Source organism: Empidonax traillii, unplaced genomic scaffold (genome assembly GCF_003031625.1).
Source record: "Empidonax traillii isolate 1590-97213 ecotype Southwest subspecies unplaced genomic scaffold, ASM303162v1 scaffold1067:size500408, whole genome shotgun sequence".
Lineage (NCBI taxonomy): Eukaryota > Metazoa > Chordata > Aves > Passeriformes > Tyrannidae > Empidonax > Empidonax traillii.
This window is the reverse complement of record NW_020956260.1, coordinates 147500-169169: the sequence shown is the minus strand read 5'-3', so window position 1 is coordinate 169169 and position 21670 is coordinate 147500. Positions and strand designations below refer to the sequence as shown.

At 39.1% G+C, this 21670-nt stretch overlaps 1 protein-coding gene across 4 annotated transcripts in view; it reads left to right on the top strand.

Annotated features, from left to right (window-relative positions):
• Positions 1-21670, top strand: part of CMSS1 (cms1 ribosomal small subunit homolog) — a 230219-nt gene that overhangs the window by 196634 nt on the left and 11915 nt on the right. For all 4 annotated transcript variants that reach the window (XM_027904586.1, XM_027904584.1, XM_027904585.1 and 1 more), the window contains exons 2-7: positions 8812-8909; positions 13450-13521; positions 16419-16548; positions 19286-19345; positions 20052-20154; positions 21582-21642. In XM_027904586.1, the coding sequence (XP_027760387.1) occupies positions 8812-8909; positions 13450-13521; positions 16419-16548; positions 19286-19345; positions 20052-20154; positions 21582-21642 (524 nt within the window). The remainder of the gene's footprint in view (positions 1-8811; positions 8910-13449; positions 13522-16418; positions 16549-19285; positions 19346-20051; positions 20155-21581; positions 21643-21670) is intronic.

The following is a 21670-nucleotide window of genomic DNA, read 5'->3' as shown; positions in this document are numbered from 1 at the left end:
ATAAACTGTTGCACAGTATTGCTGGCATCCTTTTGAGTGGTTTCTGAACTGGCTGTATGGAATATGCTGCCTGGCAACTATCAAGAAGAGAAGCTCTTTTTGCCTCATTAACATTTACAATGTTGATCCGGTAGATTTGTAAACACCCAAAACCCCTATGCTACTTACAAATAAACCAACCAGTCTCCCACTTCTCCATCTCTCTAGAAATATGCTTTTTAACTTAATTTGGGGATATAAAGAGTTTGTTGGAAGTTTCAGCATAAAGGATAGTTTTTGAGAGAACAAAAGAAAAAGAGTAGACTGAAGCGATTTGTGGATGTCATCTCAGCCTTCACTCATGGTATCATTGGCAAAGAGTATTAGAACAAACAACAGAACTGATTTGCACCCTGTGCTGAAGTATTTTTGTGTCTTCAGTCTCTGCTTGCTCTTGTTTGGCAAGCCCATAGCGAAGAAATTAAATTGGATGCCAAACAGTAAAAGGGCCTGTCATATCCCTAACATGTCAAATCTTTGTGTTTGCCCTTTCCATACTGTGGGTTTTAAAATTACAGTGACTAAATGGATGTTGAGTTCTCACTGCTTACCTTGGTGATGCTGGTATTCGTTGTGCAGGGCAGAGACAGGATATCAAATTCAACCCTTGTCTTGCAGGTGAAAAAGTTATTTTTGTTAGTAGTGGCCTACTACTTTTACCTCTGATCAGTTACATTTTGTGATTTTTCTACCATGTTTCTGTCTTACAGGCAAAACATAAAAATGGAAAAGTGAAATTATAAACAGGGCTAGGTTATTGCTGTATCACAAGCTGGGCCTATAACCTTGATCATATAGAGTTTATTATTCTGTGCTTGCATATGTACAACAGAAAATTTCCTCTGGTCTTATTTTCTTACGTACCCTTTATTTTGTCTTTTAGTTCACTCCCAGTCAGCAAGTCATGTCAAAAATTAGTTTGGAAGTATCTATTTTGAATATTAAAGGGAAAATGTTAAAAAGAAAAAGGGAGAAAAAGGAGAGGTAGTTGTTAGAAATATATTGTGGGAGATCCTTTGCATCGCAGATAGTTAAGTCTGTGAGATAAAAAATTTTTATCATATCAGAGCATAGTGAAAATTAACTTGATATTATTCCATTAAGATCAGTTCTTTTTTGCTAGAGTACGCAGTGATTTTAATTTAAATTGTCCTTCAGTGTAAGGAAGAAGAACCTAAACTAAATATCCTGTCACCAGATTTATCAGGCAAAAAGAATAGTTTATAGTAGATGTATCTTCTGAACTGCCCTAGGAAGGAGTTTGCATTTTTAGAAGAATGTTGTGTTTGTCTTTGTAGTACAAGCTATTGGAAATATTTAGAAATTATTACAGGGAATTTCTACAGACTATTTACAGGAAATTCTGGCTTGGCACAGGCTTAGGCTGAATGGAGTGTGAAGAAGCTTATACCATCTGAATGTTACCTAATGGGACAAAGTTGAAGCACTTTTGATTCTGCGATAGGACTGTGTCTTGTTTCTGCTCAGTTGCCTGTTGTGTGTCCTTCAGATGTGCCTCACAAGTGCACTTTAATACCTTTTTTCACATACCTTGTCTGGTAAAGTCTGCAGTTCAGGGCATCCTCACAAATACGAAAACTCACTGTTGTGCTGGGGTGGGTCTGTTTCACAAAAGGATTCCTTTGTCCTTAGAGGTAGAAAGGCAAAACAGTGTCGAGGCTATGGGCGACTGTGGGTGATTTGGGATGATGGAGCAGTGGCACCACGTGTAATTACTGTGGCGATTATCTCAGCCCGGGCAAAGAGGCAGCTCTGTTCTCTGTTGCAGTAGGCTGATAAAGTTGACAAAGGAAGGGTAACTAACTGGTAATAATCTGCAACAGAGTTTTTTGCCCAGCTTCTGGCTTCCTAGTAACAGTAACAGATACCAGTTCATTCACAGCATTCCCTCTTCAGTTCCAAATGGTCAAAATACCCACATACGTTAAGATGTTATGAATGAAGGCACTTAATTTGATTCATTGCACTGGTTTGCAAAAGCTAAAATGCAAAACTTGCATCAAAGATTTCCACTGAGCTGTAATGTCTTTTGATGCAATTACATGTTCATTTTTATTTCTTATATGTATTCTTTTAGTGATTCCTAAGGCTAAATCCTGTTTTGCTATACTGTTTTAAATGATTTAGCTAATCCTTATTCAAGGAGGTAAGATGTTTTGGTTGTTTTTTCCTTTTCTGTAATATGTCATCTAGATCTCTCAGTTGTGCCACTGCACATGATGCATGCCTGTGATGGGGAGAATTATTTATTTTTCTGGGGGTGCCAGGGGACTCTTTCTAATTTAGTGAGAGCAATTTGAAAAATAAAGAGGGTACTGACACTGTTGTAGCTATTTTTGATGCAATGGTTATGTGGTGATCTTCCCCAAGGAGAGACACTTTTGTGTCTGACATTTTTATCTCATTTACTAGCAATTTGTAAAATACTGTCATGGTTTATAGCCAGCAACTGGTCTGAAGAACCATATTAATAATAAAATTTGCATCCTTAGTCATTCCATGAGGCTGGTCTGGAAATCCCTAAAGAGCTTTATAGCTATTGCTTGGCCAGTTGGCTTTACACCACGGGCTCCAGGGTATCTGAGCTATTATTAGGCTGCTCAACAGGAAAATTCAAAGCTGTCCATTGCCTATGGGCAGAGAACTTGGAAAGGATTGTCCCGGTAGACATGAAAGAGATCCTCCTTCTGGGGTTAGCTGTGCTGGTGGCACACAACTGAGTAATTTGGGATTTGTCCAGGGGGCGGTTTAAGCTGCTGCTCACCCACTGCTGCTGTGAACCACTGAATACTTTGGAATACTTTAAAATATTTAAAATCTTAATCCTTTCTTCTTAGTTAACCAGCCCACCGGTTAGGCCTGTTTCATTCAAAAGACCTCATCTGTTGTTTGATCCTGGTGACAGGACATGCATGAGCTTCAGGTTATCCTGCCTTGAGGAGTGATACCATAGGGTATGTTAAAATACTGCCGTCACCACCTTTAGCTTAGTTACTGTGATCAGCACAACTCTGCTGGCAATAGGAGGCCTCTCAGCTGAGCAAGGGTGGACAGGGACTTGGGAGCCAATTTTGCTGACAACTGCTACATTTTACAGGAAATTAATTGTCCTTGCACGGTATGTACCTGGTGGGACGTGCAGGAGAAATGCAAGGAGAAAAATTCCAAGTAGTGCATTGACATTAAAATTATTTAATCTGATTCACTGAAGATTTGGGCCCGTTTTTAATAGCGAAACTATGAGAATAATGAAAAGTCTCAGAGTTTAATTTTTTTTATTTTCTCTGACCTCATCTCTCCCTCTCCTCCCTCCTCCCAAAGAAAAAATGGCAATTAAGAAAAGACTCGACACACTTGGTGTTTTAGTCAGCATCAAATATATTTCAATCTTCTGAATTTAAAGCTGAGAGTCCTGAGAAGTATTTTTCCCACACATTGCTGAGCACAGATCAGTGTGTTTAGTCAACCAATAAATAAAAATATTACCTGCAAAGCAGCCTGAAATTAAGCCATCATAGCACACCCAAATTGAGTGAACTATGCCCACCTACAGAGTAACAACAAGCACATAGTTTTCTGAAAGTATGTATCTGATCTGGAAAGAATATCTGAAACTGGAAAGAGAGCATAAGAAATACAAAACCTGTTTCCACAGTATCACAGGGCTTTTTGATAAAAATAAGAAAACACAGGTTTTATTTGAAATCTGGTTTCAGATATGAGGCAAATTTAGAACAGTCAGAGTAGGATGGAGATTGGGAGGGGGAAAAGCGGGGGAGGATCAATAATAAATTTTGTACAGACTCTGTTTTCATGTAATTCTAGTTTAGTACTGATATGTAGCCCTGATGGGAGCATAAGAGAGAAAGCAAGAATTTCTGTTCAGATCCAGAGATTCTTCTGGCCCAGAGTGTGTCTCTGACTGTGGGCAATGCCAGATGCATCAAATAAGAGTTGAAGGATTCTCCCTCGTGAGCATGCGAAACAGGTTCACTCCAAATTGTGTCAGAGATGCATTTGATGGTAAGAAATGAACTTGTCCTGTACTTGCCTGTGTCACTGGGGGCCTTCTGGACACCAAATAGATGCCTGATCTTGCTTAGCTTCCAGATTAAAAAAAAACCCCCGAGTTGAAACCGTTCCCTCATTTATCTTTGGGTATGTATGCAAAATATTATTTTTCTGTTCCCAGCTTTCTTTTTAATTATACGTTCGTTGTTCCTACATTATGAGGAGTTCCAAGCACCTTGCCTCCCCTTCTACCTCAAAAAACTCTTTTTGTTCTCTTCATCATCTCTTCCTGTTATGAGCTTCTCATTGCTGCCATAATTTCTGTGAGCTGCCTTTATCTGTATTTCAGTTACAGGCTGGCCTGAACCATGAGTTGCATTTTTTTAAGAATTTAAAGATTTTTTTTCAGGTGAAACTTTTATTTATTTTGGGGCATTTGGAGGTGTCCTGTCTAGAAGAGTTTCACTTTTCAGTCACCCTTAGTTCTTACAGAAATTAATTTACGCTGTAGTCACTATAACTCCTTTGTTAATAACTACAGAGTAGTAAAGTGGCACGTGAAGGTCAGAAGTCTCAGTAATGTTGAATCAGCCTAGCGAATGCAAATTTATATGTACCAGCTATCTTGGATGAATAAAATTGCATTCACATCAAAGCACATGCCATTACATCTTATGTCATTAAGGTCTTGTCTGCTTTAAAAAATACTAGTATAAATCACCAAGCAAATACACATTCTTGGTGAGTATATTAGTTAATGAAGGTGATTATTAAAGGGAATCTGTTAAATCATCTAAATATCTGTGTGCTTTTTTATGTGAATATGTATAAACTTGCAGATGTGTATGTATTAATATAGGTATGTATATGTATATAATTAGTATAATATATTGATGTACTTAGACATATGCATATATTAATATTAAATTTGAAAGAAGGTCGAAATCATTGCACTCAATAATTTTAAACAGTGATCAATATCATAAATGAGAAAGTCTTATTCCGCTCTCTGTGTGTGTGTGTTAAGCAGAAATGGCTTTTTGAATCTTTGCATGGTTCAAAATCAAATCAAATATAAACACTTTATGACTGGGAAACCTGTCAGTAGGTGCCATGCCACTGATGTAATGCCAAAGCAAAACACGTGAAGAGTTGTGGAATTCCCATTTATTTTTCTATCTCTAGAGCATTACGTGATGGTTCTGATGTCTTTGATGACCTTGTGGTTGCGCAAGGTCCGCGCACCACAGGAAAGCAGATGCAGAGGATTGATGCACTGAACAACATCAGCCCTTCAAGCAGTGCACTCTGTCAGTGCCTGCCTGCTCATTTGCACCTCAAGCGAGATGAAAGTCAGTGCTGTGCTAATCAATTTGCTTCTGCATTTGTGCCAGCTTATTCTTAAGGAAGGGTTTGTGCTTTCTCCTGTTCTGGCAGAGAGGAGTCTCCTGGGAAGCTCGACACCTCAAAAGCAGAGCAAAGAGTGCTGGTCTGTTACAGACATGCTTGTGATCTGTGAGCTTCAGCATTTATTTGCATCAAGTTATGATTTGTCTTGTGAATAACCCCACTGACATCAAGGTAACTATTTGTAGAGAAAGGTACGCTGTTTAATGTGAGCATGGTTGGCAGAGTCTGGCCTGTGGTACTTTGATGCCCTCAACAAAATGCTCCTTGTCATCATGGGAGCTGACACAGTGTCACAAAAAATCACAACTTGAAACTATCTTCTCTCTTGACTGGGACGTGGGTGGTTGTTTCTGGTACAGATAAAAAGTTCTGTTGTTTGAAATGCAGATACTCAGGTACTGCAGAAAGATGCTCAAATTAGAACTGTTTTCACTGATTTTTTTTTTTTTAATTAAGCCTTAGTCTATACCCTCTCCTCACAGTTCTTGCTGAAAGCAAAGGACATTGCATCATGAAGTGCTGTCCAAAATTCAGATGGGCAGTGAACAGGTGGTACATTGTTTGTCAGGCTATTTCAGAGCATGGAAACCGTTTGTCCAGTTTTAGATTGCTATTGCTAGCAGTGTGTCTTTTAGTTGTGAGAAAGAGAGGAGGTTATTTAAAACCTCTTAGGCGACTCCTGTTTGCCTTTCAGAGCATGCCAAGTGGGATTTAAGAAGGAATGCTTACAGATCACAGGCAGCTTCCCCTGAATCTATTTAATGGAATTCTCATTAATTTCCAATGTGAAACATTGGAAAGGGCTTGCACAGCAATTCAGTTCGGTGAGACATGCACGGTTATACTCTGGAATGGGTATTTGGGGCTCAAGCACAGCGAGCAAGAGGGATGAAGAGGTGATTTTGATTTCTTTGATATACTTCATTTATAGCATTTTTCCACAGCCTGCTTTGATGTAGTGTGTCCAGGACTCCTGGGGTGTGGAGCTGATGTGTATTAAAGCTGGTCACCCCTCCAGTGTCTCTGGAGTAAGGGCAAATGAGACAGTAATGGGCCCTTAAACACAGAAGCTGCCCTGCCAAAATATAGCACAATAGATTTGCCAGCAGAAGGGTGATACAAAGGGAAACAAGCCCATGGTAATGCCTAGTGGTAACACTTGAGTTACCAAGATACCATTTAAACTTTTTGGAATAAGCTGAATGATGTGATTTTTTTCCGCCTTCTTGTAATGAAGTATTACATCTGAGATTCCAAAGTGACTGGAGAATATAAGTGGTCAGTGATTTTGGAGAGGAATAGGCCAGGGAAGGAGCTCTTGCTGTGTAGGAGAACTTGGACATCCTCAGGAGAACAGAAAGATGTTTGACCTCACAAACCTTCAGCTTTCTCTCTTCCGCAGTTCATCTGCTGCCACGTGTTGGCTGTACAGGACTAGACATATTTATCCACGTGGGCTCAGGCACTCCTGTGACCACAGGCCATTCATTCAGCTGCCAGTTTGATGGCTCTACCTGCAAAGAGAATGAAGCAAATAGGCAGCTGAGCTGCAGTCTTCCTGTGGTACACATTTCTACATTTGCTCTAGATCTGGAAAGTGAAGACTTTTCTTGGTGGATTCCTGTTTAAGATTTCTGAATATGGCTTCATCCTATGTCGAGATGCAAACAAATGCTATCATTTCTTCCATAGCATTTGTTTAGGTCTTAATTAAGTTCATGAACATGTTTATCTAACCCCTTCGCTTAGAAGTCTCTTAGTTGTTGTACTAAACAGAAAAAAAATTCTCAGTTGCTGTTCTGTTTCTAAAGCTCTTGTGGCTTGCCAGTAACCTAATCTGTATCAAGTAAGATTTCCTGACAAACAGCATCCAACCTGCTAAAACATTCACAGATTTTCTTTACTTGTTATCTTTCAGCTTTGCAATAGAATCATAGAATCACAGAATGTTAAAGGGTGGAAGGGACCTTAAAGATCATCTAGTCTCAATGCCCCCTAATCTACACCACCTCCCACTAGAACAGGTTGCACAAGACTTTTTCCAACTTGAACACTGCCAGGGTTGGGGCATTCACAACCTCCCTGAGCAATCTGTTCCAGTGTCTCACCACCCTCTTTCAGTCGGTACCCATCTTGAAGCTGTATATTTACAACTTTCAATACAGGAGATTGCAATAATGACTAAGTACCTGTTGGGCAGAAATATTGCAGATACAGAAGTTGAATTAATTCAGTTTGATGGACGATATTGCTTCTGGCAATGGTCAAGGAAGTAATTCAGTCCCCAGCAGGAATGTCTGTGTTTGAATACATCTCAAGCACTAATATAACAGTATTAGAGGTAACTGTTGTTGTGTATGTATTTCTTCCCCAAAGTCTTTCTGTAGATAAAAGAGATGAAGTAGAGAATGAGTAAAGACTTCTGAATTCAAATAGCTTTCTTTCACTACATAAGCCTATTTTAGTCTTGTGAATGTTCTGCTTAAACTTGGGGAGTGGTGTCTTTGTCTAATTATTAGTGAAGTAAAAGACACACAATCAAAGTGTACTAGCAGGAAACATGTGCATATATTTTTATACAATAGGACATTATACCAATTTTGTAATTTTTCCTCTTTAATTGGTGTCAGTAAGACAGTTGGCAGCTTAGAGTGAAGATTTTGTGCATTTTTGTATTTGCCTGGTTGGATTTTTATTTTTCTTCCTTCACCTGCAAGATTTGTTTTAGTAGGAAGAGGTGACTTATTTTAAAAGAAGTGTCTTCAAACTTAGCAAGAAAGATGTATTTTTTACAGTGATCCCATGGACCATATTGCCATTAGTTTTCAATACCAGTGTTAATGCTTGTTTTGGAGTTTAAAAAGATAGGTCTGTGGCTATATGAGGTGAATGCAGCACTACAGATCCAAGACTGTTTTACTTGTTCTGAAATAGTGAGATGTCATGTGACTTAAGATGTAGTATATCAGAAACATCTTTCATTGTTCACCGCTTAACTTAATTCAGCAGAGGTTTTGGAAAGGTCATGTATTTCCACCTGTGATCCTGCAGTTGGCACTCACTGTGCAACATTCCAGAAAGAAAAGAAATACATTGCCTGCCAGATGTAATCCTGCAAAGATGAGGAGAAGCTTGGGCCTTATCTTAGAATAAATTTCAAATACTAGTATTCTGAAAAGGATAAAAGAATCACTACAGCTGTGCTTATTGCCAATCTTGAGATTGTATTTTGTGACAACCTTTCAGATGAGGATTTTTTCCCTTTTTTTCAATGCAAAGATATATGCATTTGAAAAACAGTAACAAAACCTCTTCTTTTTTTCTCATTAGATCCTTCAGATGATGAAGCTATTGAGAAAGCAAGTGATAGCAAGACAACACAACAAGATTCAGATTCGAAACCTGCTGTGAAAAAGAAAAGAAAGAAGGTTTGTAAATTTAGTGATTGTTTAGAGCGCAAAGTTCATAATGCATAGAGAAACAGAAACCTCCTGTTGTTCAGTAAAGGGACAGTTCTCTTCACTCTTTGTCTGATCTGTTCATGTAATACTTATTTTTTGAAATTTTGCCTTATTTAGTACTTACACATAAGTACCTTTCAATAATAACTTCACTTGTTTTGTGTGAGCTGACCTGTCTCCCACAAAGTGACTGTCTAGTAATAAAAGCCTGGATAGTGCTACTGAGTGTCCTACCTTGTAATTTTTTCCTTTTCCCTGCACACACAAAGTCTAGAAAGCTGTATTTATATGTTGTACAGCTTCTCTGCTTAAGCATGTCCCCTATGCAAGATTCAAGTGAAGAAGAATTCAGGTCTACATGGATTGGTGTTTTCTTACCCTTGCACTGCTAAAAGCTTCATTTAATTACAGTAGGAACTGTGTTGCTTAGCATTACATGGAATATGCCAAAGAAGAGGCAGCATTGAGAAAAAAAAAATCATCTAGAGGTCAGATGACTTTAAGAAGTTTCTTGTTTGAAGGTAAATTAGTTCTGCCTTCCTGACACCATATGGGAGAATCAACTGAGTGGCTGTCAGAGAGCTAAAATAGCATTGGAAGCTGTCTCTCCTTGAGGTTATAGATATTAATTTTGACCTCTAGGTCAATAGTACATTCACTCTGTAATACCTAGGCAATTGCCCAAGTGAAAACCATTTGCAGGGATGTTCTTTTTTTGTAACAGAGAGGTGTAAACAGCATGGTAGCAATTACTATGCTTTTGGGTGTCTTTCCAAGGAGAACAAAGGTGAAGTAGTCAGAATATCTGAACTAAATCAACGTTTTGATTAGGAAAGAGAACCAAGCAATACAGGAGAAAGCTGTATTGACTTTGTACATGCTCTACCAGGGGATCAGATGCTGAGGACTTCAGCTTGGTGACAATCCTTGTGGAGCCAGTTTTACCACCGTTATTTTCGCTTAAGCGCTTAGAAGTAAGTTAAGACACTTTGTCTGGGGGAGTTGCTTGACTCTTTTCATGAGAACATTAGCCAACACAAGGTATTTGCAAAGGTATCCTGGGACTGCTCAGCTGGAGCAGAACACCTGCCACAGCTCTTTCTGTTATGTAAAGAATATCAGGTAATTTGATGTTTAGACATGGAACTGCAAAAAGGAAATGCTTTATGGCAGCTCAAAGTCATGGATGTGTTACTGTCCTTTAGAGCAAAACACTTGCAAAAGCAGAGGTATTTATGGAAAGCTAGTAGTTTTGTAGTTCTGGTGAATATAACATGTCCCGTTTTACTCATCCATGCCTTAATCCCAGGCTGGAAGCTGTTCTGCAGTGAACTTAGAACCTTAAAGCCAGTCACGAGACAACCAAATAGGATTATGAACATTTATGTTCCTAGTCTGCAGGCTGTCCTCAGGCTTACAATGAAGTGAATAGTTTGTCTCCACTCTGAATGACACATTGATGTGTTTACTTTGTCACAAGCTCCAAAAGTCAGAGTATAGGGCTGACTTAGAATGTAAACTTGCACACACGTGCAAGAATGTTTTCACTCTACATTTGAATTTCCAGTAACTTTGGCAACATGTAAAGAAAAAAATATGTTAGAAACATAATACAGGAAATGTTTTATGTTCTGTCAGTGATTAACAAACAAGGAATTTATGACATTTTAGTTCATAAATCAGTGGTCTCAGAACAAATTTCCTGTTTTCTGCATTTTTTAAAGAATTTCCATGTAAAAATAGCTTAAAAACACAGAGCACAAGGGAGCCATGTCAAAAAGCAGTTGGTTGTCTGCTCTGTGTCTGGCATAAGAAAAGTATGCAAATGACCTTTTCTTAAGGGTGGCATGCAGAGAACTATTTCATGAGTAGGTAGGCAGTGAACATGTGCATAAGGGTCAGAAGTTCAGTCTAAATCAGATGCTGAAATACTTTAGACTGCAGATCATCAAAGATGTGTAAGTTTACAGCCATTCACAATCATGAAGTTTACCTTTTTCTTATGGCATGATTTTTAATGTCTGAATAAAGAGGAGTTATTAGTGCTGGGCTAATAATATACTATGTCTGAATATATATATATGCAGTATAAAGGAGGTAATTTTGAGTCTTAACATGCTTCTCTAAGGAAGCAAGGCTTTGACTACAAGCTTGCTTTGTACTTGTATTGTCTGCTGTGTGCTTCTGTTGCTGTTGAAAGGAAGGGTTACGTACAGCCTTCAAAAAAGAAGCCATGGTGTTTGGTCATACTTTTAAACATCTGAATGAAGGGTTAGCAGTGAGAAAATCTTCTTTTAGAGAAAATTTTTCGGCTCTGTTTCAGGTTTCATCCTTTTTTTCATGCAGATACCAGTTGGGAGTGTTTTGCAGAGTTATGTAAAACAGATCACAATGTGTATGAAGGGACAAATGGGCCCAGAGTGAATGAGTGACATTTTTCAATATACTGAAAGAGTGATAGCACTACTAGGATAGGGAACCATCACACTCAGCTGGAGGACAGAGATTCAGGTTGGCCCCTTTCTGATTTTTTGATTGATTGTTAGTATCCCTTGACTAAATCAAACCAAAGGCTTGTTCTCTGCATAAAATATGATGTTGAGAATAGAATTTCTTATTAAAACACCTGGCAAGTGGTCTTAGAGTATCTGTGGACAGCTGGGATGTGTAAGGGTAGAGGAAAGGATAGCTCTGTTTCAGTCTCAATGTCTGGGAATGCTAACGGTAGAGATAGGAATGAAGAAACATACGATGGTGTATTAAAAGCACTTGAATCAGAGTCAGGATAGAGATTTTTAAAATAGAAACAAACCAAAAGTAAACCAAAAAAGCTCATGTTAACCCTGGAGCAGGTCTGTTAGTTGAAGTGAATTTCTTCTTGCAGTCATTCCCTTGACTTCTAATGAAGATAATATCTGTTTATACCTGAGAAGATCATGATGACAGATCTCTGTTGCTGAGGCAAGATACAGTCCCTGTCTCAGCTTCTCCTGGATATTGATCCAGGCTGTGCTACATTCCAGCCCTGGTTGTAGAGTGTTTTGCTGCCTGTAGTCAGTCCCCAGCCAAATCTTCTCTGGTAGTTCTGAAGTTTCATTTCATTCCTTAACCAGTTGCAGGGTCATTCCTGTACAATACTACAGCCTTTGCAGGTGCAACGAGTCTGGTTGTCTCATGGCCCAGAAAGCAGGAGCAAGCAATAGGAGATTTGTTTGTGTTGAGCATGGTGGTTACCTGTTTTTATAGCTAACTTAGGGGAGTGAGGAGAAAAAGGGTACAGTAGGCATAATATGAACAATTGCCCTTCAAAACATTATTCTGATAGGGATATGAGAGTGGGCTTGGAAAGGCACAAATGTTGGGTGTTGTGAAGTGTCCTCCCGATAAAGAGGGCCCAGAAAACCCAGATACTCTGGCCCTCTTGACCTGCTTCCTTTGCTGCTGATACTTTTCTTTCAGGCTTTCCCCAGGGAATAGCACTGGATTTGCTGTTCCTAAGCTTTTTAATGCTCTGTGTGATGAATCTTCTCTACATTTTCTCACAAGAGCAGATTTTTCCAGCCAAATGCATCCTAATATCAGGGAGTTTTTTCCAGCAGCTCAGCCTATTTTCCCATTACTCTTCATCAAGTCACTTACTAAGCTTTAAAGCCTGTCTGTGTAGATTAATTTGCATTTCCATGAGGTGAAAGTCCCCAGGAAGGCAAAAGAGAATTGCTGTGCTCAAAACAAGGTAAGCCTGTGTTTTGCTTCCTCTGTTTTGGACAATTTTAGGTGGCTAAGGAGAAATTCTACCCCTGGATCCTGTGAAACAGTGACTCCGGTACAAATGGACCAATTCAGCCTGTTTACTCAGGCGCAAAAAAGGGTTAGTGGTAGCAGCACGTGTTGAATTATTTTGAAAGGCACCACGTACTTTTCTTGTGTGCATTTGACCCTTTCTGCTATGAGGAGACAAAGCAAGACTGGGGCAGGACAAATTTGAAACACGTTTTCCTAAATTTTGCATTACAAGTGTAAAAGGAAATCCAGAGCACGATTGTTTCCAATTGATCTCGCCTGGTTCCATGCTGTCTTTTGCCATCTGGATGCTCACCTCAGACCCAGCTTTTTTAGAACACTCTTGGCGAAGTTTAGAAAAACATATCACACACAATAATAGAGATTAAAAATATAAAGTTTGTGATAGGTTTTGTTTGTGTCTTTCTCATGCTGCTTTTTCCAAGCTATCAAAATCTGCTTTTCACCATTTTATGGAATTACAACTGTACCCTGAGTGTTTCAACTTTCTGTTCCTTTATTCCCCTCTTGGTTACAACAGCAATCTCAATTCCAAGATTACTTCATATACATGTAACTGTAAGAATTTGATCCCTTCTACAGGTGGAGAAGTTTGGTTTTGTTTTTTTTCCCCTAACCCAACATTACAGTTTCTGTATCCCCTCTTACCTCCATTTGGTGACTTCTTTTTCTTACCTTTTTTTTTTTTTTTTAATGTGCTTTGCAGCCTACAGAGTGTTTTCTAAGTCAGCCTGAAGAAAAACAAGAGAACACTGTAAAGGCAAAGAAGAGAAAGAAGGTATGACTGTCCTAGAGCGTGTTTGGGGCCTGGGCAGTGGGTGTATGTACTACAAGATTCATAATTTGGACAACCCCATAATGATGAAAAGTAATACAGTCATAATGTTACATCTTCTTTTAGAGGAGAATAGAAATTCCTGATTTTTGGATCTCACTCAAAATACCTATCCCCAACCTAAACTTTGACATTGTGTCTACACTCCACTCAAGGGTTGTTTGTATATGCCTGTACCCCACTTGCAAGTGTTGGCACACACAGGGAAAGTGTGACTGTGTCAACGGAAGGTGAAATTTCAGTTGCTGTAGAATCTGACCCATTCCAGCTGCTGTTACATCCTCTGAGCCAAAAACTGTCCTTGTTCACTCTTCTCCTCATAACAAAAGTATATAAATAGATACTCTGTATTGTCCCTCTGGCCATGCTCCATCCTCACCCACAACAACCAACATACTCTGCAGCCTAAATGGAGGTTATATGGCACCAGGCAAGTTAGTTGTCTTTCAGGGCAGACTGTAAATAGTTGGCTCCCTCACAAGGCTGAGGGGTGGCCTTTTTATGTTATGTCAGGCCTCTTAATCATGTAGGGAATGGGAAGAGGGAAGAGTGGGATTTTGTTTTAAATGCGGCTCTGGCAGAAGTGACCGTGGTACTTACTGTGCTGCTGCTGGAGCGAGGGCATCCCATGGCACAAGTTGGTGAACTGACCCAACAAAAAGACCCCATTCTCAGGCAAACAACAGGCACTTAGTAACACCTTTGGTTTCAGTGGGGACAGGCCACTAAGTTGACATAGACAGCCAGTCAAAAAATTCCAATTGGAAACATTTATTAGGTTGATCTATGGGTTCCAAACAAAATGCTCTCTCCAAAAATAAGGAAGATGCTTTTAAGCATCTGGAATGAATTGGAAGAAAAATAATAAAACTATCTGCATAAGGAACATTTCCCCACAGCTCTTCTTGAAGGAAGAGAGTTTGCTCAGGTGTCCTTGCTCTTGCTCTTACAGAATTTCTCGTTAGTATCAGGCTTCTCCCCTCCAGAGGGTGATAAGTTTCCTCAAGGAGCCTGATAGTTCTATCTTGCTGCCTGCAAGAGGTTCACAAATGTGGGTCACTGAAGAGGCAGATTGTGGGACAGGGGATGGAGAAAAGCGTTTGTGGTTGATAGGAGGAACAACAAAGAGGTTTGGCACGGAGGCTGTCTGTGCTGCAGATTCTTTGGGAAGACAGTTGTTGCATGTCAGAAAAATACAACATTGATAAAGGGAGGTGAGTTTTGGGAAGGAATGCTACAGATTCAAGCACTACAGAAACCTCCTGAACAGCCAGACATCCTCTGGAAAGTCTTCCAGGGACTGCAGGGGGCTTTGCACCAGGATGAAAGTAGACTGAGAGGAAGGCATAAGCACTTCATCTCCACGTGTCCCACCGTCAGAAGTTCAGTTGGGGTCTTGCAAATGCACAGGTGGCTTTTAGCAGAGGTGAAAGCAGTGGCCAAAGTGGCAGATGGCTGGAAGAGGCAGCTGCTTACTTTGCTTTTGCTGCTTCAGCAGCCCCCTTACGGCCCTTCCCTGTTCAGCCTTCTGCCCCTTATGCTGCTGCTGTGGGAGTATTTGGGGTGTGTTGGGAAAGAAGGAGAGACACAGTGGTAGGGAACGGAAAAGAGGAGGGAGTGGGTGCTGAAATGGAGTGAGGGAAAGAGGGATTGAAGGTCTGTCCCCTACATTGAAATTCCTGCCATAGCTCTCTTCAAAATTTCCATTGACCTTTGCTGCCCCAGACCTTAGCCTGCCAAACCAAAGGTACCCACCATCCCTCTAAAGCTGCCAAAAATTTTTCCAGGTCCAGCACATCTCTGTGAAATCTCACTTTGCCTCGCAAATACATACCACATTGCTCCATCCTAACCACACTCTTCTGCTCCTTTTCACTTCTGGGCTTACGCTGTCACATGTCCTCATGATGGCAAGTTCAGTTTTGCTTACACAGCTGAGAAACCTTAAGCTGGCCTTTCAAAAATTAATCACATCTCAGGGAGAACAAGAGAGGCTTCACATTCTTGTCATTCTCTCCAGGCTGCCTCTATCCTTGAAGCTTTGCTCTTTCCTTAAATGCTGACTGATCATTCAGATAACGGGAACCTTGGGCTATTCTACACCCGTGATCCATTTACTAGGGGAGAAGATACAGCAACACTTTCACTTCAGTGAGAATTCAAGACCTGTTATTTGCTAACATTCCTAAGGTGTAAAACACAGTCATTATGAACTCATACCCAGGCTCTAAAAATTATTAGCTTGGTTTAAAAATTATACAATTTGGAATAACAAAGCAGCTGATGAACTCTCGCTGCTTGACTTCTGGTTTTGTTATTAGCTTTTAGATCCTTTTTTATCAGCCTGGCATGGTATTGAATAAAGCTAATAATTCCTTCCGAAACAGATACTTACCCTGTTTTAATCAAAATATGACCAAGTCTTACATAGTCACCTGATTCCTGTTGTTACACTTTAAGAATAATAAACTAAATAAATTGTAAAAAAAAAAAAAAAATTCAAACTGATGCTTAAGTGTAGCAATAGCAAAACTCAAAAAAAATATATGCTTTCATTTATATTTTTGTTACAGTGACATTTCAGGTGAGTTCACAAGATTTTTTGTGTTCAGACTCCCAGATCATCTCATCAGAGTATCTCAAGTACCTGAAGTCTGCATTCTCACTAAAGACAAAGGGAATCTTCTCCCATTATAAGGTGCTTTTCCACTTAAGCTGTAATTAAACAAATATAACTGTATAAAGTTATGGAAGAACATTTATTTATGATGTTGTTAGCTAGCCAAAGAGCAGCAACTATAAAAATACCATACTTAACCCATTTCACTTGTTTTTTGTAGAAGAAAATTTCTGATATTCTGCAAAAAACTGCTCCAAAACCTGGTGTCCCTGCAGACCTACAAAATCTGCTCAGTCAGCATTTTGGTGAAAACCGTTCAGTGATTGAAATAGAGGAATTAAAGCTCTCAGGTAACTTATCCTGTATTTAACATATAAATAATGGGATTTTCATTATGGCATTTAGTTCTTTTTCTGCAGAAGAAAGGAGATTTTTTGGGACAGATCATGGGTTGTACTTTTTAATGGAAATATTTTCTAACACTGTCAATTTGCTGTTTAAGTTGAGATGTCAATTTCTTTGGAGTAAATGTGAGGTTTCTTGGAATTACCGAAATGAAACATTGTTTAAATGTGTCCTTTTACTGTAAAGTATTAATTTCTGGAGCTCAGTTTATAATAGAAATTATATGATTCCTAATAGTAGCTTCCAAGATGCTTAGAGAGTGGAACTGTATTTTTTTTTCTGGGATTATCTGAGTCAATCCAGATGCATAATAGGAGTGCTGACAGAAATAATAAACAGAAATAAACAAAGAAATAATGAGACATCATTCTGACATGGTTATGAGATGTTTACCACAATGGTTTTTCAAGGAGTGGCATGAATTGAGGTGGTAATTTTGGTCCACATTTAAAGTTACCAAGTTTTAACCATGATAAGGACCCTCTTTGTCCCCTGTATTCTGCCTCCAGTTAGAAGCCAGTGATGGAAAAGGCAAAAAACAGGACAGAGCGGGATTAGCTTTTGTCTGTTGGAGGTTGCATTAGAGATGATGGCAACACCCAACTCCTCTGCCTCTTACTCCGCAGGCGGAGACACTCTCCAATATTTTTTGGCAGTGTTCATGAAGAGGAAATAGTAACTATGGTATGGAAATGGTAACTAACCTGCATTCACCTTTGGTACTTTTTGAACTGTTAGACACCTATGCCAAATATAGAAGCGGCCTAAACCAGCAGTACCTTTTCTCTTTTAATGCACAAGCCTGTCTTTCTAGATAAATATACTCTTCCTTATCGCCCATTTTTCTAGGTTGACCCTCCTTTACTTTTGTGGGGCAGGTTCAGCTTTCTTGTAGAATCCAGAAAACCTGGAGAAGTCCCATACAGATTACTTTGAAAAGCTTGTATTAAGTATTTTTGGTCCTATAAGGATTTTAGAAAATAATAAATTGCTTTGGTTTCTTTCTTATTAAAGAGCCCTTTGGGCTAGTGAAGTGACCCATTTCCATATGGATTGGATCTTGGGTTGGATGGAGATATTTTTACTTTGTTTTTGTACTGGAACTTGAAAGCTTGGAGTGCCAAGGAGTTTACAAACTTGTACAGTTGTCAAATCATTCACGTCAAAGCACTAGGCAAATAACAAGCAACTATTTTGGAGTTGTGTGTTCCTGTTAACTGACAAAGTGCAGAAGGCCAGGTTTGTAGTCAGCATGGGCTCTTGCTGCAGTCTGGAGCTATGTGTTTATTTCCCCTTTTCTGAAACTTTCGTTTAAAATTGTTGTACATACTCCAGTGTTGCTGGACTGTTGGTGAGAAGTCAGGGACTGAGGCTTTGTCCTTCAGAACCATCTCTTGAATTTTTCGGTCATTAATGAGACAATGTATTCAGAAGAGTAGCATTCCCCATCAGCATCAAGTGCATCTTTTTTTAAACATGATTTTTAAATTAAATCAGCTCTTGATTCCTTCAGTTGTACACATTCATTTCCTTTGGAGCTCAAGTCCCAGTAAATGTCAATCTCTGGATTTAATAGGGATCAGTGCAAAATAAAAGTTTTTAGCAAGACAACACCCATTAAATGAAAGCTATAATAATGGAGAGTGACTATTCTCAAGAAAGTGCACAGACAGGACTTTAGACATTAGCTACAAACCATGGTTGTCACACTCTCTGTTCCAGTGAAAACCAGGGATTGATGCTGTCAGCATTTGCACACTGCACCATCCATGTGAACATGAATAACATCTTTAAGAAACCTCTCTAATTCAGTTAAAATATATCAAAAAAATATATAAAAAAATATATAACAGACACCCTGATGTGCTGTACCTCATGCAAAATGATGACAAATCTGTAGGTCCTTAAAGACAGAATTGTTAATATTCTGCAAGAGGTGTGGTTCCATCAGACAAAGAACAGCAAGTTGTCAGACCATCAGATTTTAATCACCTGCTTAAGAACTTAGGCTTTCTGTATAAACAGAAAGGACCTTCCAAAGAACATGTTAGGATCTTGTCTTTCTTCATTGCCTTTATATGAAGCTTGAAGTTAAGAGGGCATGTCTGCCGCTTACTGGTTAACATAGTGATCAGGGAAAAGAAAGTCAGCAGCAAGTGAAGGAAGACAAAGGCATTACATTCAGTGCAGGTGTTGCCATTAGGGTCAGCATAGTTAGGTAGATAACCACAATATGAAAGGCCAGAAAGTGGAACAGACTCACTGACAGGTAGAGATTATTGGTAGGTTCTTGCATTTACACAGCATGAATTGTTTGGGGGGATGTACAAGGGTATTTCATCATAGGTACATTGGAGGAACAGTCTGACACTGTAAGGCTTTTGGCTAAGATTTGTGGTTCACTGTGACAAAGACATCTGAAAACATATTTTCAGGTATGTGATCACACCTGTGCAGCCCTGGTTTCACGGTAGAAGAAAAGAAAGGAATTGCAATTGAGTTGAGAGATTTTACCTTCATAGATTTAGCCAATATGAAGTGTCTTCTACAAGAAGTGTACATTAATTTTTGTTTCAGAAATGGTAACTTATTGATTATAACTAGTGATTATGCTGCAAATATATATTCTCCCTTTGCTGTTAAAATGCATCAACAAAAATATTTTTTCCTTTATGTTTTCAGATTCCTGTTTTTTGCCAGCCAATGATCTTACCCACAGTTTTTCTTCATACCTGAAGGAAAGTAAGTTGAAATGTTAGTCTGGGTGAGACAAAAGTTGTATGAAAAATATTATTAAGGCATTACTATGGCATTTTTTTATCTAGCTCCAAATATTGTTTATTATGAAATATTAATCACTTTAAGTGGTTTTTCATATTTTTTTATAACAAGTCTTGTTTTTCTGTTTTGTTTTTTTTCTTACTTTTTTACTTATCTTTTTTATATCAAAATGTTCTGGGGTTTCTTTTCATTGCTAGGAATTACTTGTCAGTAATTTATTGTGGCTTCTTAAGTAGGTATATGTATTGTCTTACAGTAAAAATCCTGCAGCTGTCTGCTGACATGAACCAAGAGAATTTTTATTCTCTCTTATAGTTACATAGAACTTCTTGTCTGTTAAATATTTCTTTTCAGTTGGTTTTCTCTAATACATAATGCCGTATGTGGCAAATGAAGACAATGGGCTTGTCACTTTACAAACTATTGATTATTAAGGCTTATCTAATTTGTTCAGTTATGTGATATTTCTGTATTTTATTTATTTTGGGTATTTCGTTCTCCAGTTTCTCAGCCGTGACTAAATGTAGAAGTGTTGCCAGAGATCCAGACCTCGTAGGAGTCAGCATGTGTGTTCTGGCTGCTGGCTGATGTTCATCATGTGCTCTAATAATTTAAAATTGTGGCATGTAGCACTTTCTCTTTGTGTTCAAGGGCTTTTTCATTGCAGTCTGTCCTAAGTGGGCAAAACTCCGTAGAAACCACAAGGAGAAGAAGTCAGTGGTGATGCTGGTTATCTGCAGTTCTGCCCTTCGCTCCTTGGAACTCATCAAGTATGTCGATAGCAAATGCTGTGTTGAGGTTGGCAGTCAGTCAGAGGTTTTGTCTTGGAACCACAGACGTAAAGGCAAAACTGGGACACTGTCCTCTGCTAGCCAATAAATTCACTGACTGAAACTGATGCAATATCCCTTCCTTCTTTAGACTCTGGGAGTGTGGTATTTGGTTTTAGACTAAAGTAACACTCAGTACTTCAGTTGCCTAGAAATGTTACTTTTGTTAAAAACCAAAAATAAACTGTAACCAATTTGAGGGAAACATGCAACATGTTATACTTGGGAACAGAGTAAATGCAAAAAGCATCGGGATCCACTGCTGGAAATCATGACTTTGCATCAAAGGCAGTGAGGGCATGGCATTCCAGGGCCTCAAGTGCCAATGTGGCCTGAGAGCCTTCAGGTCTGTGTCAGTGTTCTCAGCTGGCTCTGGGTGGGAAAACTGCTCTGCAGAGGTGACAGTTTTCAGTGTTCCCTGTCCCCTTGTTTTTGTCTTTTCTCTGTGCTCCTCCTTCTCATTCCATAAGTCTTGATGACTCTGATGAATTATTGTATACCTCACAAGTTTCATGGTTGTCTCTGTGTCTTGACCACATTTCCTGTGGTTACTTGTCAGTACCAAAGGAGATGGAGAGTTGGGAAGTTTAACTCCATGATACAGATAGAAGCATAGATAAGGCAGATGTACCAGCAGTGCTTAGCCCCTGCATGCAGAAACTAACGTGAAGCTTAGGTGGTTTATATGTATGTTTGCATATGAACCTTTAGCTTTGCAAACTGAAAATTCAGTGCACTGCAAAAAACATGCAGACAAAGCTGTCTTAAGTGGCATTCAGCAAATATTGAATATGTTGTCTCCTGCTTGATTAATACATAACATAGCATCGTTCCTATATGCCAGAGTGGAATGTCAGAAAAACAAGTCAGGGTTTCCAACAGACAAGTTTTGGTTAACTGGAATTTGGGCAATCTCTGCAGTGAAGACTGTGGCAGCCTAGGTTTTTTCAGCAGCCATGCTGCAGAAAGACTGTAAAATGTAGATTGACCCATACACAGATCCTTCCTTTTGTGCACTCACACATTTGAGCCTATATCACAGTAACTGAGTTATTTTTTAATTAGGATTTGGTGATTAATCAGCTTTAAACTAAGTTAGCTTTGAAAGCAGAGGCCATAATTATCCAATATTGTCTGAAAAGCTGTCTAAACAATACTGCCCCCTTCTGATATTTTCTACTGTGTCTGTCCAGTTGATAAGTAGCAAACAGGAATGTACATAGTGTTCAGAGTACAAGCAGTGTTCACTGGGGGACTGTGTGTCTCAAGCATATTGAGAAATGCCAGTTAGTTTTGCTTTCTTCATGTGTGGTCTTAATCCCAGCCCTGATTCATGCATTTCATTGTTCGGGTTTTTTTATTGCTAGGTCAATGACAGCATTTAAAGGAGACTGCAGAGTCCTCAAGTTGTTTGCAAAGCACATAAAGGTAGGGAATTTTAACAGAGCAAATAAAC